This window comes from Hydra vulgaris, chromosome 08 (assembly GCF_038396675.1).
Source record: "Hydra vulgaris chromosome 08, alternate assembly HydraT2T_AEP".
Classification (NCBI taxonomy): domain Eukaryota; kingdom Metazoa; phylum Cnidaria; class Hydrozoa; order Anthoathecata; family Hydridae; genus Hydra; species Hydra vulgaris.
In genome coordinates, this window is record NC_088927.1 from 48,825,001 (window position 1) to 48,852,625 (window position 27,625).

Consider the following 27,625-nt stretch of genomic DNA (forward strand, 5'->3'; position numbering starts at 1 on the left):
AAATAATCAATATAAATGATTTAGGCTTTTGCCGCGATGAAGGTTTAATAGTAATGAGTATAAAATCTGGTCCACAGCTCAACAATAATTAGAAAAAGATATTATAAAATTTTTTTTAAATATTGGCTTTCAAATCAAAATAAACATAAATTTAAAAATTGTAAACTTTCTTGATGTCATATATAACCTCTCAAAAAATTCACATAAGCCGTTACAAAACCAAACGATGAATTACTGTAGATTAACATTAACTCAAATCATCCACCCCAAATTCTAAAACAAATCCCAATTTCAACTAATAACAGGCTAAACCAAATTCTAAAACAAATCCCAATTTCAACTAATAACAGGCTAAACCAAAACTCCTCTAATTAAACTGTGTTCAATTCCTCTAAACGAATATTTGAAGATGCTGTTAAAAAAAAGTGGTTTCCAAAATTTTGAACTAAAATTTGACCCTGAAAGTAAGAATACAAAAAAGGGAAATAGAACTAAAAATGTAATTTGGTTCAACCCCCCATAAAGCAAAAATGTTTCTACTAAAAAAATGTTTTTAAAATTAGTTGATAAGCCCTTTAATAAATTACGTAAAATTTTTAATCGAAGTACAATTAAAGTTAGCTACAGTTGCACAAAAAAAATGGAAAGAATTATGAAAGGTCACAATAATGCTTTGTTTAATAAAAAAGAAATCCTAAATGAAAAAACTACAGGAAATTGTAATTGTAAACAAAAAAAGCAATTGTCCAATGAGAAGAAGTTGTTTATCAAAAAATATGGTATATAAATGTGTTGTTTCTGCTAAGAATGTGCCTGATAAACAATATATTGGCATAACAGAGGGTGAATGGAAAAAACGTTTTGCCAATCATAAGCAATCTTTTAAAAATAAAAAGTTTAATAATAGTTACAATGCCTATAAGAAAACAATAAGAAACTTATATACAGTTCAGCTATCATAGTTGACTATATTCAGTTGGTCAGCTCTGCTTTATGCCACAGCTCAATCTTATTATTATTATTATTATTATTATATATGTATATATATATGTATTATATATATATACATATATATGTATTAAATCTGCATTCTAAAAGCATCTGAAGTTTTTATTTAAAATCGAAAATCATCAATATATTCATGTGAGTTTTTAAAATTATTATTATTAAAAAGTTTTATAACAACAAAGGTATTTTATGGAAATGACAATTCAAATAGAAAAAAACACAGCATTTGTGAAGTCTTTTGCCAGCTTATAAAGTCCAAGTTATTTTGATACATGGTATCTTCTGTAAATAAAAAGTAATTTGATTCTTGGTATTTTTTAGTTTTTGGTCCATCATATTTAATAGTATTTTATCTAAGAGTTTTGTTCAAAAAGGTTAAACTTATGTTGTTCAAACTTTAATATTCTACCTGCTTAAATGAACAAAACCCTACATTCAAAACTATAAACAGCTGTACGATAAAATTTTCAATCTATTTGACTTTGTAACCACATTTTGACATATTAGACATGAAATGGTTAGATATTGATCATAGATATGATAATCACATTTGAAGTTCAAAATTGTTACAATAAATGTTGAAATCAATAACATTTTCTGTCCTTGTTTAAAAAATAAAAGAAGATATAAGCTCAACAGTTAAAAACATTTATTTCTGAGCAGGAAAATGACCCGAAAAATGACATTAAGCAAAAAAAAATACAAATTATTAATCGATGGTTTTTAGAAAGTTGAATTTTTTTATTTCACTCAATTTACACAAAATTATACACATAAATATTTTTGTACTTAATTAGATAGTAGTATATATTTTGGTACTTAATTAGTAGTATTCCAGATTATTAAAAGACTGGGAAAGGAATTTTAACTATAATTTAATTTCAATTTTAACTTTTTTTTTTATTGCCTGTATATCATGTAAAGTATTATTTTTAAATTATTAGATTAATAAATAGCTATATTGAAAAATAAAGAAAATTTTGTTGACTTACTAATAAATATTGTCATGCCCTAGGTTAGGTTTCCATTAGTTTAGAAATAATTTTAACTTGTGAAGGCCTATATATCGAGCTATAAATAGCCTACAACCCATTTGCTACTACAGTGACTAGTAAAATTAGAAAGTAATAAATAAGAAGTTGAGAGATTACAACATTTACAACATATTATTAAAATGAAAGATACAACTTAGTATCTAACTTGGGTATTTGGTGGAAATACCCAAGTTATTTTTAAAATAAAGTGAATAGAAACATAAAAGGTTTATTTTTGGAAAACAATAAAATTATCAGGTAAAACATTTAAGTTCAGCTCAAAAAATTAATAAGAAGACTCTCAAAACTATAAATACATTTTAACTAAAGTATGTTTTATTGTGATATATTTTTTATATTGAGACTCTTTTTCTCTTCGCAACAACAGGCTACATAAAATAATTTACCTTCATACAGATTTTAGTATAAAAAACCAATTGGCAAAATAGAAAAATAGACAGACTTATTTGTTTTTTTGTTAAAGAAAAAAAACAAATAAGTAGTTGCTAGTGTAAATTTTTTTATTTTTTAAATTATAAAATTATTAGGTTTTATATATCTATTGCAATATTAGTGTTTTTAAATCAAGTAAAGGTTGTTAATTTATTACAAACTTAGCCCAAAATGTTTTATCTTTTTATGTAGAATAAAAAATTGAATCCACATAGCTTATCCAACTACCAAAAAGATTAAATTATAAAAAAATTATAATAGCTTTACCGCTCAAATAATGAGCAAAAGTATTTTAAAAATTGTAAACAAACCACAAAAAAAGTATCTTTTGTGTTTATATTTTTTTCGTAATGAAACATTTTTTATTATGTTTGAAATAATAATTTATGTTATTTATCATTATTTATTTATTAATCCATCACTGTGGACCAGAGTGACCGCCAGGTTAAGTTGTTCCCCAGGTCTGATTTTTCTTTTTCAATAGTTGGGTATACATTAGTAGACACCATTTATGACATTAAAAACTTCTGAGTGATTGGACAAAGTCAAAAAAAATTTGCTCAAAAATATTTATTTTTAGCCATAAAAATCTTAATAAATTAGGTGAAAACTCGGTTGAAAGTCCGCGAAATTATTAAATTGTATATACAATGGCGGACTGTTTACATAAAACGTGTGCTGTTTGTCTTACACAGTTCGGGAAAAAGTCATCTAAAATTCAAAAGATCACTCCAGCAATTGAAACAAAGATCAAAACTTTCGTCTGGAGTCAGTATAGTTTAGATGTAACCAACTATCCCAAGGTTATTTGTAACAATTGCCACAGAAACCTCTATGATCTCGACAAGAACAAGGTGGAGTACCTAGGGAACTGGATAGTGAAGATATCCAAGGTAAAATTCATGTTAATCTGTTTTTTTATGTATAATAATTATTATTAATTTTTAGTTAATACTTTGTTATATTTACAATCACACAGTTTCTTAACTAAAAATATAGAACAGATTTTTTTTTTAATACATGTTATTACAACATTTACTTAGTACATGTTATTAATACATATACATGTATTAAAAAATAATACATGTGTTATTAAAAAAACTTTCAGTTTTTCTTTAGTATGCGTAGACTTAAAATGTATATAACTTTATATATTATATATACAGCACGATAAGTATATGTATATACATATACTTAGTTTAAGTATGACATGCATGGAAGTATTTGAGTATAATATGTATGTATGTAGACTACATACATACTACATATATACTACATTGTAGTATATAAATATTAGTTATACAAAACATGTATATAAGGTTGTATAAGATAAACAACTAATTACTATTTATTTATTAACTATTTATTTACTGTTTACAGTGTGAGCTTAAAATTTAATTATATAGTATATATAGTTCAACTTACATAGTGTATAGTAAAATACCATTTAGTATGCTAAAATAATATCACTTACTGATCAATATTTTTTCCATTATTTTAGATTGATAGATTGCATCTTAGAAGATCATCAAATATCATAGACATTGTTGATGAAATCAGTGCTTCTAATGATTCTGAACATGCAAAGTCTTCCAGACTATGTTCAACATGCTTTGGCTTTGTAGGTTAGAATTTTATTATTATTGTTGTTTTATTTTTTCATATATATAATGCTTCATATATATAATGCTTCACATAACAAAATTTATTGTACTTAATAAAATATTTAGTTAATTAAAAATTTTGTTCATTTGTTTTCAAACAAAAATATTTAGTGCAAGGAGTGGCTCATATCTGTACAGAGAGCAGAGCTGTGAACAATCTCATTGAAGCGGCAGAACAGCTTGGACCTAAATATTTAGAACGGGTAGCCTCAGGCAAGTATATTAAGCTGTTCTTTAATATAAATACATATTTAAAATTCCAAATAATAAACATATTTTATTTATGTATGTTGCCAGGTATACTTAAGCACAAGATGGAAGCTGAAAATATTTGTAGAGGACAGAAGTTTCAGTTGGCTACTCAAGGGTCTCCTTTGAACATTGTGGTTGGAACTCCTGACAAAAAAACTGACCGAATTGAGCTGAAACAGGTGTCCTTTGGTACTGTTATGGAGTTGGTTAAATCTCTTGAGCTTTCAAAAAATCAAACAAAGAATTTTTGTTCCAAATGCAGATCTAGTATGGGAACTCAAACCTGTATTGAAGCGAACATCTTTGAAAAAATTGAAGCTCTCCATAACCGTATAGATGAATTTTACACTTCTAAAGAAGTAGGTTTTATGGATGGAGAAGAAGCCATTACTAGAACATTGGTTCATGTAAAAGATACATCTACATTTATACAGCACGTCATTACAGAAAGAGGAATAGATCCACATGACTCCATATTGAGAATAGCTATGGATTCAGGTCAGGGATTCCTTAAAGTTACTGTAAATGTGTTTAATCCCCTGGAAAAAACTTCTTCAGATTCAGAGCTAGATGATGCTGGAGTAAAAAGATCCTTTCTTATAGCAATTGTTGAGAGGGTTTCTGAAGCTAATGATAATCTTTGGAAGCTTATTGAGCCCCTGAATTTAAACGATGTAAAGTTTTACGTTGCATTTGATCTAAAATGTGCAAATTCAGTGTTTGGAATTAGTAGTCATGCCGGGAAATACAGTTGTTTATATTGTGAGGGATCCTGCACTCTTGAGGCTGGAATTAAACAAACACTTAGGTCATTGGATGATCATTATAACAACTTTACCCTTGACGGAAAGAAGAAGTCAAAAATGTCACACTTTAAAAATGTTACAAATCCAAGACTTTTGTACAAAGAGGAAGATCCTGAAACTCTTCTCGAAGAGTTGGTTCCTGTTCCTGAGCTCCATGTTCTAATGGGAATAGTAAATAAACTTGCAGTACTTCTAGTTAGTGTATGGCCTTTGTTTGAGAAGTGGTTACAATCAAACTACATCATGTTTCGAGGATACCAAGGCATAGGGCTTGACGGAAACAATGCAAGCAAGTTCCTGAAGTTGGTGGATATACTTGAAAGAGATATTATAAACAATGGAAAATATGACTTACTACCAATAGTAAACTGTGTTAGAAAGTTTAAATGCCTTCAAGCAGAAGCATTTGGTATGGTAGCAGGGGATAACATCAGCACTGCTGTTCTGGAGTTTAAAAAGTCCTATGCAGATTTGATTGAATACGTGCATGCCACATTTGAGGGTATCAAGCTCAGTGTTACATGGAAAGTTCACATAGCAGTATGTCATATACTTCCTTTTCTTCATTCTACTGACTGCGGCCTAGGAGTTTACTGTGAGCAAACAGGAGAAGCTATTCATCATGAATTCAAAAAAACATGGAATAGATACAAACGAAGAGTTAACCATATAGATTATGCAAAACGACTAAAATCCAGTGTTGTCGAGTTTGCATCAAAAAACATTAAATAAACTGAATAATTATATAATTTAATTTAATGTTTATAATTTCAAGTATATATTGTAAAGTATATTATTTATAGATTTAGACTTATATTATAACTAGTTAACATAAAGCTTTTTTACTTTGTGCTTTTATTTGTGTAGAATAAGTTACACCTATTTTTTAATTTTTTTTTTTCAATTTTTTTTAACACCCTAGAAGTTTTAAATGTTATAAATAGTGTCTTCCCAAAATGTTATAAATAGTGTCTTCCCAAAATGTTAGAAATAGTGTATACCCAACTATTGAAAAAAAAAATCAGACCTAGGGAACATTTTAATCTGGTGGTCACTCAGGTCCACAGTGATAAGTATAGCTATTTTTTGATTTTTTTGTCTCATTTTTTTTTGAAAATTCCAACACCCCAGAAGTTCTAAATGTTATAAATGGTGTCTACTAATGTATATCTAGCTATTGCAAAAAAAAAATTAGACCTGGGGAACAACTCAACCTGGCGGTCACTCTGGTCCACAGTGCCATAGGATCATTCCATATGAAATCATCCAAACCATAACACCTTTGCGTCTCAGAATATGTTCATTTTTACCACACTTGCAGTCCATATTAAAAAAATAATAATTGCAAAAATTTTAGTTAAAAATACACATGGGTTTCAGAGATATCGCCAGTTAAAATAATGCTGACTCAGAATTTTAGTGATTATCTGAAGCAATAAAAGCAACTTTCACATATAGTATCTTCATAATGGCTTGGGGAAATTTTCTAAAGTTTGGTACCCCAATAGAATTTTACTTGAGGAATCCGAAAATAGCATCCTCAAACTCGATTGTCTCAGAAAATGCCTTGTTTATCCAATTTTGTTCAAAATTATTGACTTTTAAATTCATGAATTTTGGAGGTAAAATGAAGACTGTAGCCCAAAATCCTGAGTAAAAAGTTTAATTGTATACCAATATTTTATCTTAGGTCTACTGAAAAAAATTAGATTCATCAATTGTCTCTCTAATACTTGATCAAAATCTCTCTTGGGAAAAATTTGAATTTTGTAACGAAAGCATTTGAAATATTTTTTTAAAACATTTATTTGAATAAAACATCAAATAGTGTTATTTATCGACTCGATTAGGACATTTACAGTCATGGGCGAAGAGAGGGCCGGGGGGCTTCTGACCAACTTTGTAACCGCGCCCCCCCCCCCCAATCTCTCTGGAATTTTTTTTTTTATATGTACATAAAATGAATTAATAATAAATTATTATTTAAGTTCAATTTAAAAACATAATTTTTTTAAGTTTAAGAAACAATTTATTTTCATTATTTCAATTCAAATTGGTGAATGCTTACCCCTTTTTATATCAAAAACAAGCAAAAGTTTTGATTTGTTCTTTTTAAAAGTTGTACTTTACTTGTTTGTATTTTCTTAAAGAATGATTGTGATTTTAATATTATAAATAAAAAACATATTTCATATAGAAAAATGTGACATTGGAAAAAGTGTTAGCATTCATTGCCACAAAACTGGATTTTTTAGAAAACAAGGTTTTGTTCAATTCAAAGATCTTCCTAGTAAAAAAAACAAGAAAAATAATATGTTGAGCAAATTTAAAGAAAAAATATTGTTCAATAAAAATTATATGTTGTCATGAGCAATTCTATGGAAAATATTTTGAGAGAAAAATTACAAAGTGTTGCAATCCTTTTGGAACACACAAGGAAAGTAAAAAAATTGCTTTAAAAGGTAATCTAACATTAATTATAACAGAATAAAAACAGATATGGAAATCAAAAGAAAAACTATTTATTATTTTAAAAAATTTTATTTTTTCAGTTATTTCAAAATTCAACTAAATTTGTTTCTTAGGTAATATAAAGACTTCCTTAGATTTGGCAAAATTTGCAAGAAAACAATGTTTATGTAACCCCAGGTTGAAAATTCTGCAGTAAATGTTACAAAAAAGCAGTAGAAACTGATGAAGATTTAAATTCACAGGAAGAATGGGAATTAAAAATTGAGAAAAATTAAGTTAGATACCACTATAGAATTGCTTGGAATTTAGCCAGTCTAACTAAAAAGTCTTTCAAAACACAGTAAGTTGCCTGCAGCAAAACATATAATGAATAATAATGACCATGATCTAAACATTTTAATGTATGAAATAAAAAAAAATTCAGAGACTGACTCTTATCGCCATAAGGTGCAAATGTTAACACTTGCACAAAAATCATGGACACGCACGAAAATATCAATCTACTTTAAAGTGTCTGAGTATCTTATTTGAACTGCAAGAAAAGTTAAAAATGAGCATGGAATTCTATCATTGCCCAAAAAAAAACTGGAAACCAACTTTCACCAGAAACAGTTAATTTAGTGATTAACTTTTATCAAAGTGATGAATTTTCAGAATAATGCCAGGAAAAAAAGATTTTATAAGTGATAAGAAAAACCAACATGTTCAAAAAAGATTATTGTTATTCAATTTTAATGAATTACATGTTGCATTTAAAAAAGACTACTCAAACTACAAAATCAGTTTGTTAACGTTTTGTACTCTTAAACCTTAAACGAATAGTCGGTTAACCGTCAGTTAACCATTGGTTAACCGACTATCTGTTTTTGAATGAAGTCCTTATTTTTTGGTAATAGTGTACACATGCATTGTATGTATTATGATAATGTAATTTATTTTATTATACATTTTGTTTTAATCATAATGCATAATAAATAAACTGTTTTTCTTAAATTTACTGAAAATAATATATTACACTAGGTTTGGTCGGGAAAGGCCTGCAATCGCACTTTAATCTTAACCACGCATACAATATTTAGTTGCCACATTGATTTTTTGAGAGCATTCAAGTTTATTCTATGTTTGTCTACTATTTGATTATTTGAAAAAACACTTGATTAGTAAAGATTAAAGTTATGAAGTTAATTTTTAGTGTGTATTTTAAAAACTAATTGTTATGCGGAAAAACATGGGAACATACTTAAACAAGAATGTTCTCAAACCTCTTGTTGTGGAAAAAATATTTGCGAACACTAATTACCTGCCAAATCACTAAGCGAATTAAAGTTCCAGAGTATTCTGAAGAATTTTTCTTAAAAATTGTATTATTGATATTTGATAAGTTTTCGTCGAGATTTCTATTGTAAATTGTTATAAGAATATATAACAAACAGATTTTATTTTAATACTTTGGCTTATTCGGAATGAATCAATTTAATACTGGTTTATAACGAATGAAAAGTCAACAAAAAATGTTAATGTCAAACTTTGCAAAGTTGCACATAAAAAGATCATAAAAAACGTAAACTAATGTAATACATTTATAATGTACACATTGTTCAATCATCGTCATTGTCATTCATCAGTTCGACATGGTTGCTGATTTGCATTTCTTCATCTTCGTCATCTTTTTCATCAACCAAGTTTCCCAAACGCATCTCTGATTTTTTGTATAGAAAAACAAGCATCTCTGCATGTTCTGGCGTTAGTTGATACCTTTTCTTTGTTATGACATTTCCTGCAGTTGAAAACACTCTCTCACTCGAACAGCTGGTAGCTGTGATGCAGAAAAGTTGTGCAGCCAACCTGGAGAGAAGGGGGAAACAAGAGTTGCTTGACTTCCACCACATTAATGGATCTCCCGTGAGTGGTACAGCAACTTCTGCAATATAAATTTGCATCTCCTGTCTAAAAAGTGGGTTGAGGTGAACTGGTAATTGTGCTTGGCTTTTAAATTGGTGAAAACAAATCCACTTATGTTTTCTTCTTTTTGGTGGCTGCAGGGGCTGGTGCAGGGCTGGCAACTTGTGGCTGCAATGTGGCGTACAACTCTTCTGAATACATTATTAAACTGGCTTTGTCTTCAGCAGTCAAAAATAGAAAGGTTTTTAAATCGAGGATTCAGGAGGGCAGCAACCATGCCTAAATAGCGAGGAAAATTATTGCCAACCCAACTAAACCGTTTGTTTATTTCTCTAACAAGATTTTGTTTAAGCTGTACAGCAGCCCACGTGTCGTTTCCTTCATCCAGCTTTAGGAAATCTAGCAATCCGAATAATGCTGGATAAATCGCTGAGTATGTAACATACCGCTGGCCACTCCAGAAAGTTACCTGATCTGCAAATGGTTTCAAAACCTCTACCACAGTCTGCGCAACTCCCCAATGGTCAGTGTTAGGCACTGCACACTTTGATCTGGTCATGTCTTTCTTTACTTGGGTATCCTGTTAAGAAGATATTTATAAAAAAGTGCATAAGGGAGAGGGGAGCAAGCACTTTACTGCAAATGGCTCATCAAACTTTATATAACTAATATTTATTAAAATAATTAGTTTGATATATTATAGTAAATTGTAACAATTTATCTTACCTGGATGGCAGCAATGATGTTCTGTTGCAGCCTTACCATTCTTTCCGCCATATAAATTTTGCTACTCCACCTGGTCTCACAGATAGGACAAACAGGCTGGAAAAGCCTGGATGCTGGAGTTTGATAGTAGTTAGCATTCCTCTTGATCTCCTCCTTCTGAATTTATTTGAGGACATTCTAGGGCGGATTCGAACTTCTAAAGAACTTCGCCACTCTTCTGATGGCCGCCAGCACACTTGTCACTGCTGGACAGCGTTGATGCTGTCATTTATGGCTAATTGGCATGTGTGCCTGACACACCGTACCACATGCTGCATATGTTTGCTTGAGTTTAGTGCGAGCACAATATTTGTGGCATTATCTGACATCACTGCAAAGGCTTCTGGAATTTGCTATGCATCCATTGCTTTCCCCAGGCCTGCCTGTAGGTTGACACTTGTGTGACGCTGCTGAGAGTGGATCAGGTTGATTACATAACTGACAAGGTTCCAGTTCTTGTCAATCAAATGTATTGAAACCGCTATAAAGCTTTCATTTGAATTTGATGTCCATGCACCTGTTGTGAGGCAAGGATATAAATTAATTTGTCCCATAATTTCCTGCACCTCACAAAAATGGATGCCTTTCTTTCTTGAAATTGCAAAGTTATTTGTGTGACAACTGATGTGCATCCTATCATTGGAGCATCTGCAATAATTTAAGTAACCAGAAATATTACTATCATATTAATATCGCCAAAGTGAACACACTCTCTGGCCAAGATAGAGTGTTAGCAATAATTCAAAATATGTAAACTAACACATTCATGACTAAATGATGTATTGTAACTATTGATAACAATATCCGTCTTTGCACGCGTCTTTTTAGAACAGAGAACGATGCAGACGCCTCGTTCTCCGTTCTAAAAAGGGCCCTATAGTGACCGATATTATTTTTAGACATAAGCATTTTTTGCGTCGGGCCTCAAATTATCTACTAAGTAATATTGGCGATGACATATATTTTATATATATATATATATATATATATATATATATATATATATATATATATATATATATATATATATATATATATATATACACACACTTTTGTGGTGCGCGCACCTGGATACAAAAATTGCGCCACTTCACGGAATCCTCTCCCCTTGACAAAATCGATGGGACGCAGATCCTGAATGCACATCATTGCCAATTTATTGCGGTACTCTTCTTTTTTTTTTCGATTCATTACCACAGTCGTTGTGTTAAAATAACCAGTTATCAAGCTGTTTCCCATGCTTTTCCTAGCACTAGATGTTGAGCCCGCACCAGATGTCCCAGCAACCAGATTTGGAGGATGAGGCAAGTTCAGGTGATTTTGCATTGCAGACCTACTTCCTCCTTTGTATGATATCGTCTCCCCACATACATCTTACAAAAAAACATTACTATCTGCTTTCTTAAAATACTTCCATACAATGCTTTTTTTGTGGCTAGTCATTATGCTCTGAACAAATTAGGTATCATATTGAAAAAAGTAACCATTAGATTATATAATATGTTTCAATATTCATTCAATTAAGTTTTATTATTAAGAAGTTGAAGTTAAACCTAAAACTTTTGTTAAAACTTTTTTAGCATGTTGAGTTTATCATTAAAAACAACTTAATATAATTTAATAAAATATTATTAGATATTATTATAAAATATTTATCAAGTCATCACTAATTGCAAAATTAGAAATATTTATAAAGTCATAATTAATTTTGAAAATTTATTATTTAACTCTTTCACTACCAGCCACTATAATCAAAAAAAACTTCGCTGGCACCGCACATTTTTTACAATAAAATTTGGATGACATTACACTGAAAACTAATTGAAATTCAAATAGTAAACTTTGTTGAAAGCTTAACACGTTTTATTTAACAACAAGAAATGTAAAGTGCTGAAAATAATTCTTTTTATAAATAATAACTAGTCCAAACTCATTACAAATATAAGATTGTTTTTTTTTTTTAAAACTAATTGCATACCTACATTCTTATATGCTTCTACAAGTTAAGTTTACCGTTAAAATACTAAGCCACTCAAGGACGTAATAATCGATTTTATATGTTATTTCTTATATTTAATAATAATTTTATTATCATTATTTAATAATATTTTATATAATAATAAATCTTATTTTACAACCTTGTGCTGCTTTATTTTAGAACTAAATCAAATTTAATGAAGAAATTTTATCTTCATTTTGAATTTGTGTCTTATATTCAACTTCTTTAGCAACCTTAGCTTTTATTGAACAACAAAAGCATGTATTCTTCACAATAATAGCAGAGTTTGTTTTGTTAATTATCTTCCTAAATTACAACTGTCAGATTTCCTTTAGTAACCATTAAGTGAACTGAGTGGATGATCACAGCATTACTTGTGTGCATGAAGAATAATATTTACCCTATTGTAAAGATGGTGTGTACAAATAAAATGCAGAATCAATAAAAAATAAGTTGTCATATTTGTTATTCTGGTAAAGGTCAATAAATTTTTGATGACAAATAATAATTTAGAGTAAATAAAGTTGAATCTTTATGACAACCTAATCTAATTCCAATACCAGCAAAACAAATACTTCACTTTAAAGTTTGAGATGAATTTATTTATTGTATGTACTGCACATTTGAGTAAAACCTACAACTACTTTTTATGAGAGGGGTAAAATAATTTATACTACTTATTGAATATTTTGCCCTGCTTAGAAAGTAGCTTGGTTAAACAGGATTAGTTATTAATTGATTGGAATTTTGAATATAAATATTTATAAAAATTTATTTCATCAACTACATTATAAAAATAGTTTTCATATGTAATAAGAATTTTCAATAATAAAATTTCATATTGTTTAGTATTTGAACACCACTATTTATATTCTAAAATTAGCAACTTCAAAATTTAAAAATTACATTAAGAAATTACTTAAATGTAGGCCTTGAAAGAGTAAAGACCTTTAACCTTGGAAGAGTTAATGTATACAAAAATAAAAATTTACATTTATTTATATCTTTTCTATTATTTTAGTTAAAGTGTGTGCACTAATTGCAATCTATTCTTATACACAATTCTTTACAAAAATATCTCAAATAAGTTATTTATTGAAAAAATTATTTTGTATTGAATAAAACTTTATATTTATGTTTTATATATAACAGTGTCTTAAAACTGTGAAAATTTTTATACTCAATAAATATTAAATTCATAATAATGCTTTATTAAATTTTTGGAGATATTAGAATTTATTAGATATAACCAAAAGAGACTCAGAATACAAATTAATAAAAAAAACTATAATAAAAATTTGGGGATCTTTCTATAAAGTAAATACGCAGGCATAGGGGGAGGTGGGTTACCCAAAAACAAAATGCATACAAAGGAGGGAGACGAGGGGTGTTCAAGGCAGCTAGTATGTACACAGTTTGACTCTTGTTCTTTATTTCTTATAAAACAAAATTTATAAGAAATTAAATGCTTTTTTAACAGAAGCATTAAATTTCACAAGTTTAAAAAATCAATATTCTATTACGTATCAAAGTTGTATCAAATTAACTAAAAGTTTTTTTGTATTAAACAAGTTGAAAAATTTATGCGTTGAAGAAGTGAGGCCTCACTTTTCCATAGAGAGGTTGTTTAAAACTAGCTGATTAGAACACCTGTCTCTAGGAGAAGTGGGGGGATTTGACAGTGTTGAAAGCATACAAATGCGTACAAGGGGAAGGGGATCATAAATCAGAAGTTTTAATGTGTATGTACTTTATAGATGCCCCTTTATTAAAACATGCTATTCTATCTTTTAAAACAAAAAATTTTGCTAACAGAAAAAAAAATGATTAACATACCACAAGCTTTCATAAACTCATAATTACTTATGATGTTGTTTTGTCTTTCAATTTCATAAGGAGTTAACACACTTTCATCGTATATTTCCATATTAGGCTTTTCTTGAACAAGTTATCTATAATATTAAATTTAATTTTAGAAAAAATTTCAAAATTTATTGAAAATTTTAAAATAACTTTTATAATATAAATCTATGAAAAACTTAATGATCCACTTATTAATTAGAATGCTAAATCAATGTTAAAAGATTAAGTAAATAAAGCAAAGTAATACAGGATAAGTTCTGTAAATAAAAAACAATGTGTTTATTATAGTCACTTGGCTTCAAACATATTTTAAAGCTCCCGAGAGAAATTAAGAGAAACATAGACACAGAACTATATTGCATATATATATATATATATATATATATATATATATATATATATATATATATATATATATATATATATATATATATATATATATATATATATATATATATATATATATATATATATATATATATATATACATAATATATATATACATAATATATATATATACACCCTTATTTTTTTATCCCTTACAATTTGACTACAGGTGTTTTAATGTTTTAGCAATTTAAATTCAATAAAAATTGTTACATTAAGAATAACTTTTAATTGTTGATCTTTTGTAAAATTTTTATTTTATGCAAAGGCTTTAAATAAAATAAAAAGATTAATTAAAATTGTTTAAAATAAACGCATTTTTAAATCTAAATTAAATGTTATATTCAAATATTTTTAGTAGGCGTATATATATATTTTTTATGATAAATTTAAACATTTGAAACTATTTTTTAATGCCTTCCAAAAAATCTTCAAAAATAAAATTTTAAGTTTAAAAAAAAAACTAATGACATTTAAAACATGTTTAGAAAAAACCATTTATTAAACTATATGGAAAATCTTTGGTTTTTTAATTTTTTACCAACTTAGTTATTAAATTAAAAATAATTTGTCATTTTTATAGACATAATTTACATATGTAATTATTTTTATTATTTTCAAATACACTTTAAGGTATCAAAGCACATCTAAAGTTTTATTGGCAAGGCGACTACTTATTTTTGTTGCAAAAAGATCGGACGCAGAAAAAGCACATTCAGATTCTACACTGGTAGGCTTCATAGTCATTAAAAAATAATATGCTCTTTGCAAAAAAAAACCCACGTGTTCCTCCATTTTTCAAACAACAGCATTTCCTTTTGAATTGTCACCAACAGTGTCTCACATCGAATTAGTATGCTAGGAAAACGTGCTTTTTTTATAGCTTTATTGAGTTCGTCTGTTATTCTTTTGCTTTTTTCAAGAGCAAAAAAAAAATAGATTCAGATGGAGAGTCAGAAGAATCAGAAAAAATTTTGAGTAGTTCCTCCTTTGAAACAGAAAGTTTAAACTTAGATTAAGACTCTTAAGCTGATGATGTAGCTGGATTTGAAGCGTCTAGTCTTTCGAGTAAATCAACTATCAATTTGCGACATTTTAGTGAAGAGCGAACTGTTACTAGCTCTATTTCAGATTCGGACTGAATGTTGGTTCTACAATTGTACAGATACTGAGGATCCCATTTACATTGGTACACCTTTGTTGCATTCAAAGAACTAGAGATGAGTGCAACTTTTGAATTTTAACATTGTTAATATCCTTTAGCTTTAACTAATTAGCATGCTTACAGCAAAGGGCCTCAAATGTTGCTTTTACTGAGACTAGTGCATTAATGATTTACCTTCCATTAGACTTATGTCTATTAATGCCTTTTGTATACAATTTTTTAACTAATAGAGCGTTGAAGCATTTACAAAAGTTGTTCCATCTAGTCTAGCAGTTTTTTATTAGAGTTATTTGCTTCCCAAATTCAGCCGCGACATACTTTTGCAAGATATCTTTTATTTTGTGTGATTGTCTGAACGTAACTGTTAATTTTCGTACTTTTTTGATCACTGGACCACAATTGCCTCAGTAAATTAATTTTTTTTAATTTAAAAACTTTATTTCAAGTTAATTTTTACAAGATTTAGTTAACACTAAAACTAATTTAAATCAAAACACATATAATTTTATAGACAGTACACATTTAATTTTATAGACACACACATAAAAATGTCATAAAAAAATTAAAATTATTTCATAAAAAAAGAAAGAAAAAAAAAATGTCACGAAAATTTACAATCATTTCAATTAAAAAAAAATATTTATAAAAATACAATCTTAGCTAAATATATAAGTCAGTATAAAATAAAACAAAATTTTAAAAACGACAAATTTTGCAAACGCAAATATTACCATGAATCATTATATACGGAGCTTTACCGAGATAGAATGAGTTTTTGCTACAACAGAGTTTATACGTAATACTTTTTATAGTAAAAAGATTTTTCAAAAATATTGGATTTAGACAATTAATAGACAATTAATAGATTTAAAGTTTCAACCATAAAAAATCTCAAATTTCTTAGACGGACTCTCGGACTATTATAAAAATTTAATAATTCATCCAGGGACAAATATGTATAGTAAGATAAGGACTTTCTTTCGAATAACCATATGTGTTTAATTTAGCAATTAGTAAGTCATGTAAGATATAGTCAAACGCTTTTGAGAGGTCTATTATTATTGATCCAACAACATCTCCATTATTAATACAATCATGCCACTTATTAAGTAACGAAAAAAGTGCTTGCTGAGATAACCTCTTCGGAAACCACACAAAAGTTTATCAAATCTAGGCTCAATAAATATCAAGAAAATGTTTATATAAAATAGTTTCAAAAATTTTAGAAAGGGCTGGTAAAATACTATTTGAACAGTAAATCGACTTATCAGTTAGGTAATACTTCTTAAAAAATGGTATAACATCAGCCAATTTTAGAAAAGACTGGAAATTACCATTATGGATACTATTATTCATGCAATCTTTAAGACTATCCCTAAGTGAACAATATAAAATTTTAACATAAAATTTGGTATATCACCCTAGTCTTTTTTTTATTATTCAAAGACCCTATAATTTTTGTAATATCATCAGGTGTGATTTGACAGACCTGGAAACTATGTGTACACATACTAAATTATTTTTTTATGTTCATTATACTGGGATGATTAATATACTTTTTGATAGCTGCATCAACTGGGTCTAAAGAGCCAGAGAATAAAGACGAATGCATGGAGTCTGTACTACCAGAGGGCACTTCACTGTGTTGATATGTTGGGTAAATTTTTGTTAAAATTTTAAATATGAAAATAGCCAAATTTTAAACCAAAAAAATTTTAATTTAAAAACATTCAACCGAAAACAATTTTAAAAAAATCTTGAAATTAAATGCTTAATCCTGGGATTACAAAGTTGTTAAAAACTACGGAATCACAGGATTTCCAGTCTTTGATGAAACACTGATAAAAGAAAAAAATTGATAAAATACTGTAGAAGAAAAAAAAGTTGATAAGTAATTTAACATTAGTCTAATTTGCTTAAAAAGTGTTTCCAAATTTTTCCTGATGCAATCAAGGTAAAAGCAAATCTAAGTAAAGCAGATGATGACCTGATGCATCAAGGTCATCATCTGCTTTACTTATATTTATAAAATTGTTGATTGTTTAAGAAAAGGTGTTAATGTTTTTTATGTTCCTTACATTTTAATTTTTCATTTCATTTTAAAATAAACTTAAGCATTTACATATTAAAACATTAAAGTCAAGCTGAAGAAGCTGATCAAAATGGTAAGCAAAGTTCAATTGAAGTAAGAGTTAATTCCCTAAAAAATTTAAAATTCAACAAGAAAAAGTATTTTTTTATTTAATATGAAAATTTCAGGAAATTTTTTTATTGGAACATATACTAAATCTTTTGGCAATTTTGGTAATTAAATCACTTTTTCTGAATAAAAAAGTAAGATTGTAATATGCCTTGAACTGTTTTGATTATGATGTGTCACATGATAATAGAACTGATTTTAGATTGGCTTTTTTATTATTATTCAATAATTAAAAAATAATAATTTTTATTTATTATTAGTGATACCAAATTTATGGGCGCTACCTGACTTTCTCTCCTCAATATCTCCCCCCCTTTCTTTCTCCTGTTTTTATGATTGATTATGGTAGAATACATTACACTGAACCAGAATTATATAAAAATATAAGTCTAAAAACTGAGAAAAATACTCTGATATTTAAGTTTTTAAAATTATAATAAAAAAAGCTAATATTCTCCATAGTTTTCATACTTGGTTATGATTAAATTCCTTTTCAAAAGGAATTTAATCATAACCAAGTATGAAACTATGGAGAATATTTAAAAAAAAAAACTTTAAAAAGCCTAGTTTCTATTGACACTTTAAAGCAAAATTGTTTAAAAATGCAAATTGCATCAATTTTTTGATTGATATCTGACCCAAAAAAATGTACATTTATTTGTTAAACCCAATTTTTAGTTGATGTATGTACATTTAATTGCGCCAATCTCATGGCAAAATCTGAAAATACAGGCATTGTCAACGCACCAAAATTTTTTTGGGCTGTAGGCTGAGTGAAGCACTAATAAGTAAAACGTATGTGGAGAGCAAAAAAAGTATAATAGTAACAATATATAACTGTTAAAGTAAAACTACAATAAAGTTTATAAAATATAATATACTTTTTACAAGTAATAAAATTTAAATAAAGACTCATTGTCATCACAGTTTTATGTGCATCTTGGAGATTTTATTATTGCTAGATTTTTGAGAAATATATTTGAACCATTGAACAACATTGTCAAAGGAAATAACAAGACCTATTTAGGTCATCAATTTAGACATCATATTTTTTATAACAAAATTCTATATCATTATAATCATAGCCATTTTTTCTTTAAACATAACAGCAATATATAAAATTGAAAGTAATGACTCTGCTTGAATTTTATCCTCAAGTTCTGGCAAGTTATCAAAAATTTGGGAATCCTTTTCATTTAAATTTTGAAAACAATTATGACAGAAATGACCATTTGTATAATAATCAAGACTATCCATTTCTAACAGTAAAGAAATTTTTACATGTTGGATTCTAACTTTTTCCATGACAAAATGAGCAGTAATAAAATAGGTTGCTCCAGAACCCTGGTGAAGCTTGTTAAATGTTTTTCCTAATGAATCAGTTGTGAACTATCCCATGATAACATAGAAATACATTAAGAGATATCTTTTGTACGCTGTTTTATACGTTTTGGGCCTGAATTTTTCTTTCTTTTAACCATATCTGCCACATATAATAAGAACAGCAAAATTTTGACTGCTTGTAATCTTTTAACTACATGTTACTTATCTTTATAACAAATATATCTGCTCCAACACCTTTCACATTACAAATTTTCCAAAACTTCACAAATATAGAAATAAAGTTAATGGTGCCAATAACTTCATATTTTTTAAAGGATGGATGCTTTTTAAGTGCAGCAATCATTTTGTCATAGAAAACTCATAAACAAAGCTTAACTTTCTGCTGCTCAATTGGTTTTGGTGAGATGGAAGTTTTATTTTATATTGGCAGATTCCAACTCATAGATTTATTAAATTACTCTATTTAGCTAGATGTTTATTATCGTCAAACTCAAAAAATAGTTCCTTTTTTTCTTCAGTTAATTTTTTATTTTGAACACACTTCATGACATGAAGATAATCAAACAACAAAAATATGTTGTCAGTTTTTTCAAACCAAGATTATTCTTCAGTTTTAATCGCCATGCTTAAAAAGTTTCAATTTACTCAACCGAAACTTTTCCATCAGCAATAATTGATAACAGTTTTCCATTGGGTTAATTGTTAATTGTTTCAATTATTGGTTTGCATTGTTTAAAAAGAAAATCAGAATCTAATTTTTTCTCTGTTTTTAAAAAAAGCAAAAATATAAATATTTTAGGCCACTAAACTGTAGATTTACTTGTTAATTAGTTTACTTTTATGGAAGTTATGATTGTTCAAGTTGATAATTTTCTTCACAACTTTCTTTAGTAATTTTTTTTTACTTAAATTACTTATAACTTTCTTAAATAAAATAATCGTTATTGTTTTATACGTTTATTAAAAGCAACTTCTTGTTGCTTTTAATAAACGTATAAAATAATTTATACGTTTGTGTGGTGTTAAATTTAAATAAAATCTTTGAATTTAACACCATACGAATTTAATTTTTTATCATTCCAATTTTTGTTTTAGAATAATAATATTAACAATAATCATAACAACAACAGAAATTATGACAAAAATAATAACTAAAATGATAATAATATTAATATCAATAATATTATAAATAGACAAAAAGAAACAATCAAAATTATACTTTAGCCTACCTTGAAAGTAATGAAAAAATACTCTTTGCTTTATTTCAACTTTAATTTCTATTTTACGCGTTAGTTTATAGCAACGGCGCGATTTTTGCCAAACAATTTGATTGCGAAGATTCCGGATTTATTAAGAAAGTTTGAATAGCCCGCCTTTTTTGAAAGGCAAATTACCGAATAAAAAAAGCATACTATCATACAACTGAAGAATACTGTTTTTACTTTTACTTTCTATTTATTTTCAGTTCTTGTGCATTATATGAAGTAATTTACTTTTGCCAATAAAATATGAAAATAGTATTCTTTTTATAATCCTGTTATTTATTATATACAAATCAATATTAATTAGAATCAATAACACAGTTTTTGAAATAAAGGGTAGGTAAAAAGGAAGCTCATTTATGATTACTATGCTTACAACAACAATAACAACAACAACAACAATAACAACAACAATAACAATAACAGCAACCGTTAATAAATATTTATTGGTTGCCTTTAGTAAATTATCAATTTAGTAAGAAATAGTTTTGGACCAATATTAAAACAAAATGTTCTAATTGTATGATGAGAAAATAGAAATGTTTTACAAAAACTAAGAAGAAATTAAATGATATACAGAACATGCAAAATCTTAAAACAACATTATACGGAGGTAGGCCTGTAAATTGAGCCGAACGAGCCAAACTTGCCAGGGCTCGGCATGGCTCGTTTACATATTAAGAGTGTTCAGGCTCGGCTCGAGCTCGTTTCGAACATGAGATTCTTTGTTCGAGCTCGGCTCGTTAAGGATTAGTATTTTTTGGGCTCGGCTCGTTTTACGTGTTGCTCGAGCTCGACTGGTTTAAAACTCGAAATAATTATTGTAACCTGTTAGTTTAAAGCTCGTTTAGTAAAAAAAAATTGTTCGTTAAAGGCTGGTCTGTAAATAATGCAAGTCCAAATCAACAAACAACATAAACAATCCTACAGTCTATTAAAAATGCAAATAAACAACATAATGAAATAAGATCCCACAAACCTAATAGTTCAAAATAAAAGTTAAAACTAATAGTTCAATGTTCAAACTTAATGTTCAAAGTTCAAACATAATGTAAACTCTCACAAACATAATAATTCCTATTAAACACTGCACTCTAATAGTTCAAATTACATTTTCACAAATATAAGTCTTGCTCTCATTGCATTGGATAAATAAATAAATATATATATATATATATATATATATATATATATATATATATATATATATATATATATATATATATATATATATATATATATATATATATATATATATATATATATATATATATTGAGCTTTAATCGAGCCTATATGAACGAGCTTACGATGTTCAAGCTCGGCTCGTTTAATAAACAAGCCTAATTTTTTGTTCAAGTCCGGCTCGTTTACCATTCGAGCCGAACATGAACGAGCTCTTGTCGAGCCGATCACCGAGCCGTTCACGAACACGAGCCAGGATTTACAGCCCTATACGACTATGAACAACATTATACGGAGGTGACGATAAATGACATTATACGGAGGTGACTATAAACAACATTTCTAACATTACATTAAAAACATTACATAAAAATATAAAACTTTAGAACTAAATTCTTATAAAGCATGGTTGACAAACCATGATAGTTCACGATAGCTTATTGGTCCAAACAATTACTGATGACTGATTGAATGTTACCACTTGATTCTTTGGACATTTAACATCTAGTTTAATGTTATTGTGATAAAAAGAAAAAAGCTGACTTTTAATTCAAAAGTCAGATTCCAGGGTTATATTAGGTTCAAACTTTTATCAAGAGGGATCGCTTGATAAAAGATATATATATATATATATATATATATATATATATATATATATATATATATATATATATATATATATATATATATATATATATATATATATATATATGCTTTTTGCCAACTAGAGTCACAGTAAAAAAAAAGGTCGTCGATATCTGATATTTGCCAACTATACTTCAATACTTGCTATCTGAAATGCTAAATGTACAAATGTGCCAACTCTAATACACATATATCAGTTTTGGGTAGTGGGACACGATAGTTTATTGGTCCAAACAATTACTGATGACTGTATAACAAAGTTATACAGTCATCTTGGAAAATAGAAATTTTTTACGAAAACTAAGAAGAAATTAAATGATATACAGAACATGCAAAACCTTAAAACAACATTATACGGAGGTGAATATAAACAACATTATACGGAAGTGACTATAAACAACATTATACGGAGGTGACGATAAATAACATTATACGTAGGTGACTATATACAACATTTCTAACATCACATTAGAAACATTACATTACAAAATATAAAACTTTAGAACTATATTCTAATAAAACATGGTAGACAAACCATGATAGTTCACGATAGCTTATTGGTCCAAACAATTACTGATGACTGATTGAATGTTACCACTTGATTCTTTGGATATTTAACATCTAGTTTAATGTTATTGTGATAAAAAGAAAATATATATATGCTTTTTTGCCAACTAGAGTCAAAGTAAAAAAAAAAAGGTCGTCGATATCTGATATTTCCCAACTATACTTCAATACTTGCTAACTGAAATACTAAATGTACAAATGTGCCAACTCAAATTCACATATAACAGTTTTGGGAAGTGGGACACCCCCGACAACCCGCGTTCAGGACGGCCCTCACCTTAAGTTACCTAGTACAAACAGATATCTTGAATCACTTTCCTTTTTTTCTGACTATACTCACTAACCAAGCAAATGTAAAAAAACCTAAAAAAAATCTTAACTAAACGTATTTTTAATTAATTAAAAATTGAATCGTTTAAAAACCAACTATTGCAACTTCTTTGGAAACATTTAGGCTTAAATGACAGCGCTAATAATCTTTATGGAAATTTTTTTAAACATTCATTTCGGTTTACGATGCTAACTTGCTAATGTTACTCATACATTAAAAACTAAAAACTTAAGTGATCCTTTGGTTACCAAAGGTTTCAATAAATCATCAAAAACTAAGCAAAAGTTATATATAAAATGTCTAAAAACAAAAACTCCTGCAAGCAAAAAAATATACAAAGGCCGGGTGAATAAAAATGAGCAATTGCTTTTACTCAGGAATCGATCAGCGTTTTGATTAAATTTTTATTCACGTAAAGTTAAGCAATTTACTTAGCAATTGTTCAACTATACGTGAATAAAACGTTAAGCAAAGTTTATTCGCTTAACGTTTTATTCACGTGTATATGTTTTTTTATTTACGGATTTTTTCAAATAAAAATTTATTTGAAAAAATCCGGAAAAGTTATAAAAAAACTACTACTTAAAATTGATTAATAAAACTAAAAATGACGTATAACCGACTTGGCAAATACTAAAAGAAATAATTGGAAAACAAAAAACATGCTCAAGTTTTTTGCCACACATGCTTAAAATCGATACACAAATTATAGCTAATGAGTTCAAAAAATATTTTGTTGAAATTGGTCTAACCCTATCAGATAAAGTTCCGATTACCAAAACTTCTTTTTATGATTTTTTAGTACCTCTTGGTAAAGACATTTGCTCTGATGAACTATTGTCTGAATTATCCATTGAAGAACTTGAGAAAGTTTTTAAATCCTTAAAAAAAAATAAAGCAACTGGACCTGATGATATAAACGGAAATATAGTTATAGATTGCTATGAATAAGTTAAAAATAATCTTTTTAAAATCTTCAAAGCATCCATCCATCAAGAATTTTCCCTGAGCGTTTAAAAGTTGCTAAAATTATTACAATTCATAAAGAAGGCGATATATCCAATATCAATAATTATCGCTCCATCTCTATCTCTAAAGACAGATCCAATATCAATAATTATCGCCCCATCTCTATCCTATCTATATTTTCTAAATTCCAAGAAATTTTTAACAGAGTTTAAATGTTTAACAGAGTTAATAATTTTCTTAATTACAATAACCTTCCATACAACAATCAATTCGGATTCAAAAAAGATAGTTTAACTGAGCATGCCATTATTCAAAGTACGCAACATCTCAAAATCCTTTGAAAAAGCTCAATATACATTAGGTATTTTTATAGATCTATCATAAGCATTTTAAACGGTGACCATACTAATATTTTAATACAAAAATGAAATATTGCGGTTTAAACAATAATGCTTTCGCGTGGTTTAAAAGCTATTTAACAAATCGTAAGCAAGTAGGGTATAGTAATAATGGCGTTCAAAGTGGATCCTTAAATATAACCTGTGGTGTTCCGCAAGGTTCCATTCTTGGACCGCTGCAATTTCTAATCAACGAACGAACTAATCAAAGTCAACGAACTAATCAAAGCCTCTATCCTGATAGGTATTATTTATGCAAATGACACCAACCTATTCCAATCCCACATTGATGTTTACAAACTTTTCTCAACAACTATAAATAAAATACTAACAAGACTAAATGGTTAAGTACTAACAAGACTAAATGGATTTTTTTTTTTCACGCTCAAAAAACGTTCATTACCAGATATTATGCCTCAATTTATATTGATGAAACTATAATAAAAAGAGATTCTGTTAAAAGATTCCTAGGTGTTTATCTTGATGAGAATATTATATGGAAAAACCATATTAATCATATAAGTACCAAAGTATCTAAAAATATTGCCATTTTGTATAAAGCCCGATCTTACTTAAACAAAAAAAGCCTTACACAGCTCTATTGCTCATTTATACACAGCTATATAATTTACGCAGATATTGCACAGGGTAGTACCGAAAAAAGTAAACTACAACGCCGACAGAAACATGCAATTCGCGTAATTAATTATGAGGATTGCTCTTCACATTCAAAACCTTTTTCTGATGAAATAAATATACTTAATGTCTACAAACTTAATGTCTTTAATGTTTTATGTTTTACTTATATGTGGAACAACAGTTTATCCCTACTTATTTTTAACTACCTTTTTACATTGAAACCTACTAATAAGTACTCACTTGATTTATGAGATTTGTAGTAATATTTATATTAATAAATTTATTTTCTTCAATTTATAACAGATCGATAAAATTTATTATTATGGATTTTTATCACTGATTTGTGAGAATTAATATTACCGGTGCGTGATTATTATTATGAATTTATCATTATAGATTTATTATTACGGCCGTTCTTTGGATTTATATTTTCAGTTTTTATGGTATGATTTATTGTACTATTTTGTTTTTTAAAATTGTAAAGGTTCTGATGATAAGATCATTTGATTTTCTTTCAGAAGCTTTGTTTGTTTGTTCTTGTAAAATATAGTATTTATTTACGGCAAATGTAAACAAAAAACACAATACTTTTTTTTATTCTAAACTGTTGTCTTTTTGTTTTTCAATAAAGCCAAGGAGTTATCATAGAGCTAAACTATTACACCTCCTTGATAAACCATTTATCCAATTTTTTTGTGTGTGGTTATTGAGATACTCCTAGAAGTCCTTGAAGGCTTAGCACATATCCAAGTAATTACAACATTTCACAAACATTTTAACAAAAAAAAATCTATTGATATATTTAAAAGAACAAAAGAAAAACACTTACTAAATTTAAACAATACATACACTGATAAAAATTATGTCATGAAGGAATTTTAGTCCAGATCTAATACACCGGGAAGGGGATAATAAAAAGAAGGAGGAAGGCTTTTTTATGTTATAAAAAAATAAAATGTTTTATATAAGTATTTTATATAAAAAATTCAGTTTATAAATCCAAACTAATACTTTTTGCAAAACACCCATAAAACTTAAAACGTAAAAAACATTAAAATTCTAGCGTGTCAAATGCGCATTTTGTAACGGCTGTATTATCATAATTTTAAAAGGATTTAATATGTTGATGTAAGTTTTATATTTTGGTGAAAAATAAACCAAAGCTCATTATTTTCGACAAATTGGGTTGACGATTTTTAAAGCCCGTTCACACTGAAATTTTTTTTAACAAATTAGAAAATAATTATTTCAGTGACTTATTCTTCAGTGACTTATTCTTCAGTAATTATTTTCTAATATTTTAAAGGAAAGGCCGATTAATTTTTTTTAGTTTTGAGATATAAGGTTTTTATTGAAACAAGTAAAAGTATAATAAACGAGGGAGTGAGGTGAGGGAGGGGGGGGGTGTTTAACAAGCTTGGGGAAAATTATCCAAATACTAATAAACGCCCCCTTCCTTTTTTTTTATTAAGTACTCGAGAATACGTATTTTACTGAATATGTATAGGTATTTGTAAATTTATATATTTACGCTATATAATACGTTATTTTTATATTTACGTTACGATACGTATATGTACCAATTTGTACATTTTTAAAAAAAAAAAGATTTTTTCTATTTTGCAAACTTTATAATTTCTTTCTTACAAACTTTTTAATTTCACTCTTTTATATAATGCAAAATTATATTTTTCTCAATTTCACGACAGGGCTTGATGATACGATATTTTGTCTTCTACTTGTCCCAGTCAGATTGTAGCTATATATATTCATTAGATCTTAAGGATAACATTGTAAAATGTGTGCATATTTACAAAAAAAAAAAACTAACTAGCTATCATTGGCTTCTTGTTAATTGGGTATTGTGGTTTATCCTCCTCCGGCTAATAGCAATATAGAGGCCACATACCCGGCCCAGCGAAGACAAGTTCAGCTCACTAATGAGCATTATCACCCGCTTTGCTGACTAAGAGTAAGTGAATTTAGGAAGAACGAAGTAAGCTAGAGTAAATCTCCTTACAGGGACATCGAGGAGGGGGGGGGGGGGAAGGCAAGTTAATCCGAGCGCCATGCTTTAAAGGGCACCGGATGACCCGTATTTTTTTTGTTTGTTTTTTTACAATAAATAGAAAAGATTTTAATGACTGACAATGTGAAATCTGCTTAGTTTTTATATTTGAGGTAGAAACTTTAGTATTCGGAATAATAAAGCACGCAAAAAAAAAAAGTATCATATTTAATTATAAGTTATTTTTTAAGAAAAAATAGGATTTAGTAATAGTTAAATTAAACGGAACCGATCGTATTCCGTAAGCCC

The 27,625-nt window shown here is 28.0% G+C and overlaps 2 protein-coding genes across 3 annotated transcripts in view; one reads left to right on the plus strand and one right to left on the minus strand.

The window, feature by feature from the left end:
• The window catches only part of LOC101234692 (gastrula zinc finger protein XlCGF57.1), a 72,325-nt gene extending 51,659 nt beyond the window's left edge, over nucleotides 1–20,666 (minus strand). The window contains exons 1-2 of one of the 2 annotated variants that reach the window (XM_065803863.1): nucleotides 20,544–20,666; nucleotides 14,192–14,307 (exon numbers count right to left, since the gene is read on the minus strand). In XM_065803863.1, the coding sequence (XP_065659935.1) occupies nucleotides 14,192–14,282 (91 nt within the window). In that variant the 5' untranslated portion in view covers nucleotides 14,283–14,307; nucleotides 20,544–20,666. The remainder of the gene's footprint in view (nucleotides 1–14,191; nucleotides 14,308–20,543) is intronic. The other variant, XM_065803864.1, reaches the window with a different exon arrangement.
• LOC136084132 (uncharacterized) lies at nucleotides 2,923–5,949 on the plus strand. Its single transcript, XM_065804279.1, has 4 exons — nucleotides 2,923–3,388; nucleotides 3,997–4,120; nucleotides 4,271–4,372; nucleotides 4,457–5,949. Exons 1-4 carry the CDS (start codon nucleotides 3,146–3,148, stop codon nucleotides 5,947–5,949), a joined length of 1,962 nt encoding a protein of 653 aa, XP_065660351.1. The 5' UTR covers nucleotides 2,923–3,145.
• Nucleotides 20,667–27,625: the final 6,959 nt, after the last annotated feature.

Excerpts from the sequence above, each read along its gene's own strand:
- LOC136084132 (XM_065804279.1), top strand. The coding sequence starts at position 3,146 with ATGGCGGACTGTTTACATAAAACGTGTGCTGTTTGTCTTACACAGTTC. Across the intron at positions 4,121-4,270 it reads AACATGCTTTGGCTTTGTAG|TGCAAGGAGTGGCTCATATC; the intron begins GTTAGAATTTTA and ends AAAAATATTTAG. Across the intron at positions 4,373-4,456 it reads TTTAGAACGGGTAGCCTCAG|GTATACTTAAGCACAAGATG; the intron begins GCAAGTATATTA and ends GTATGTTGCCAG.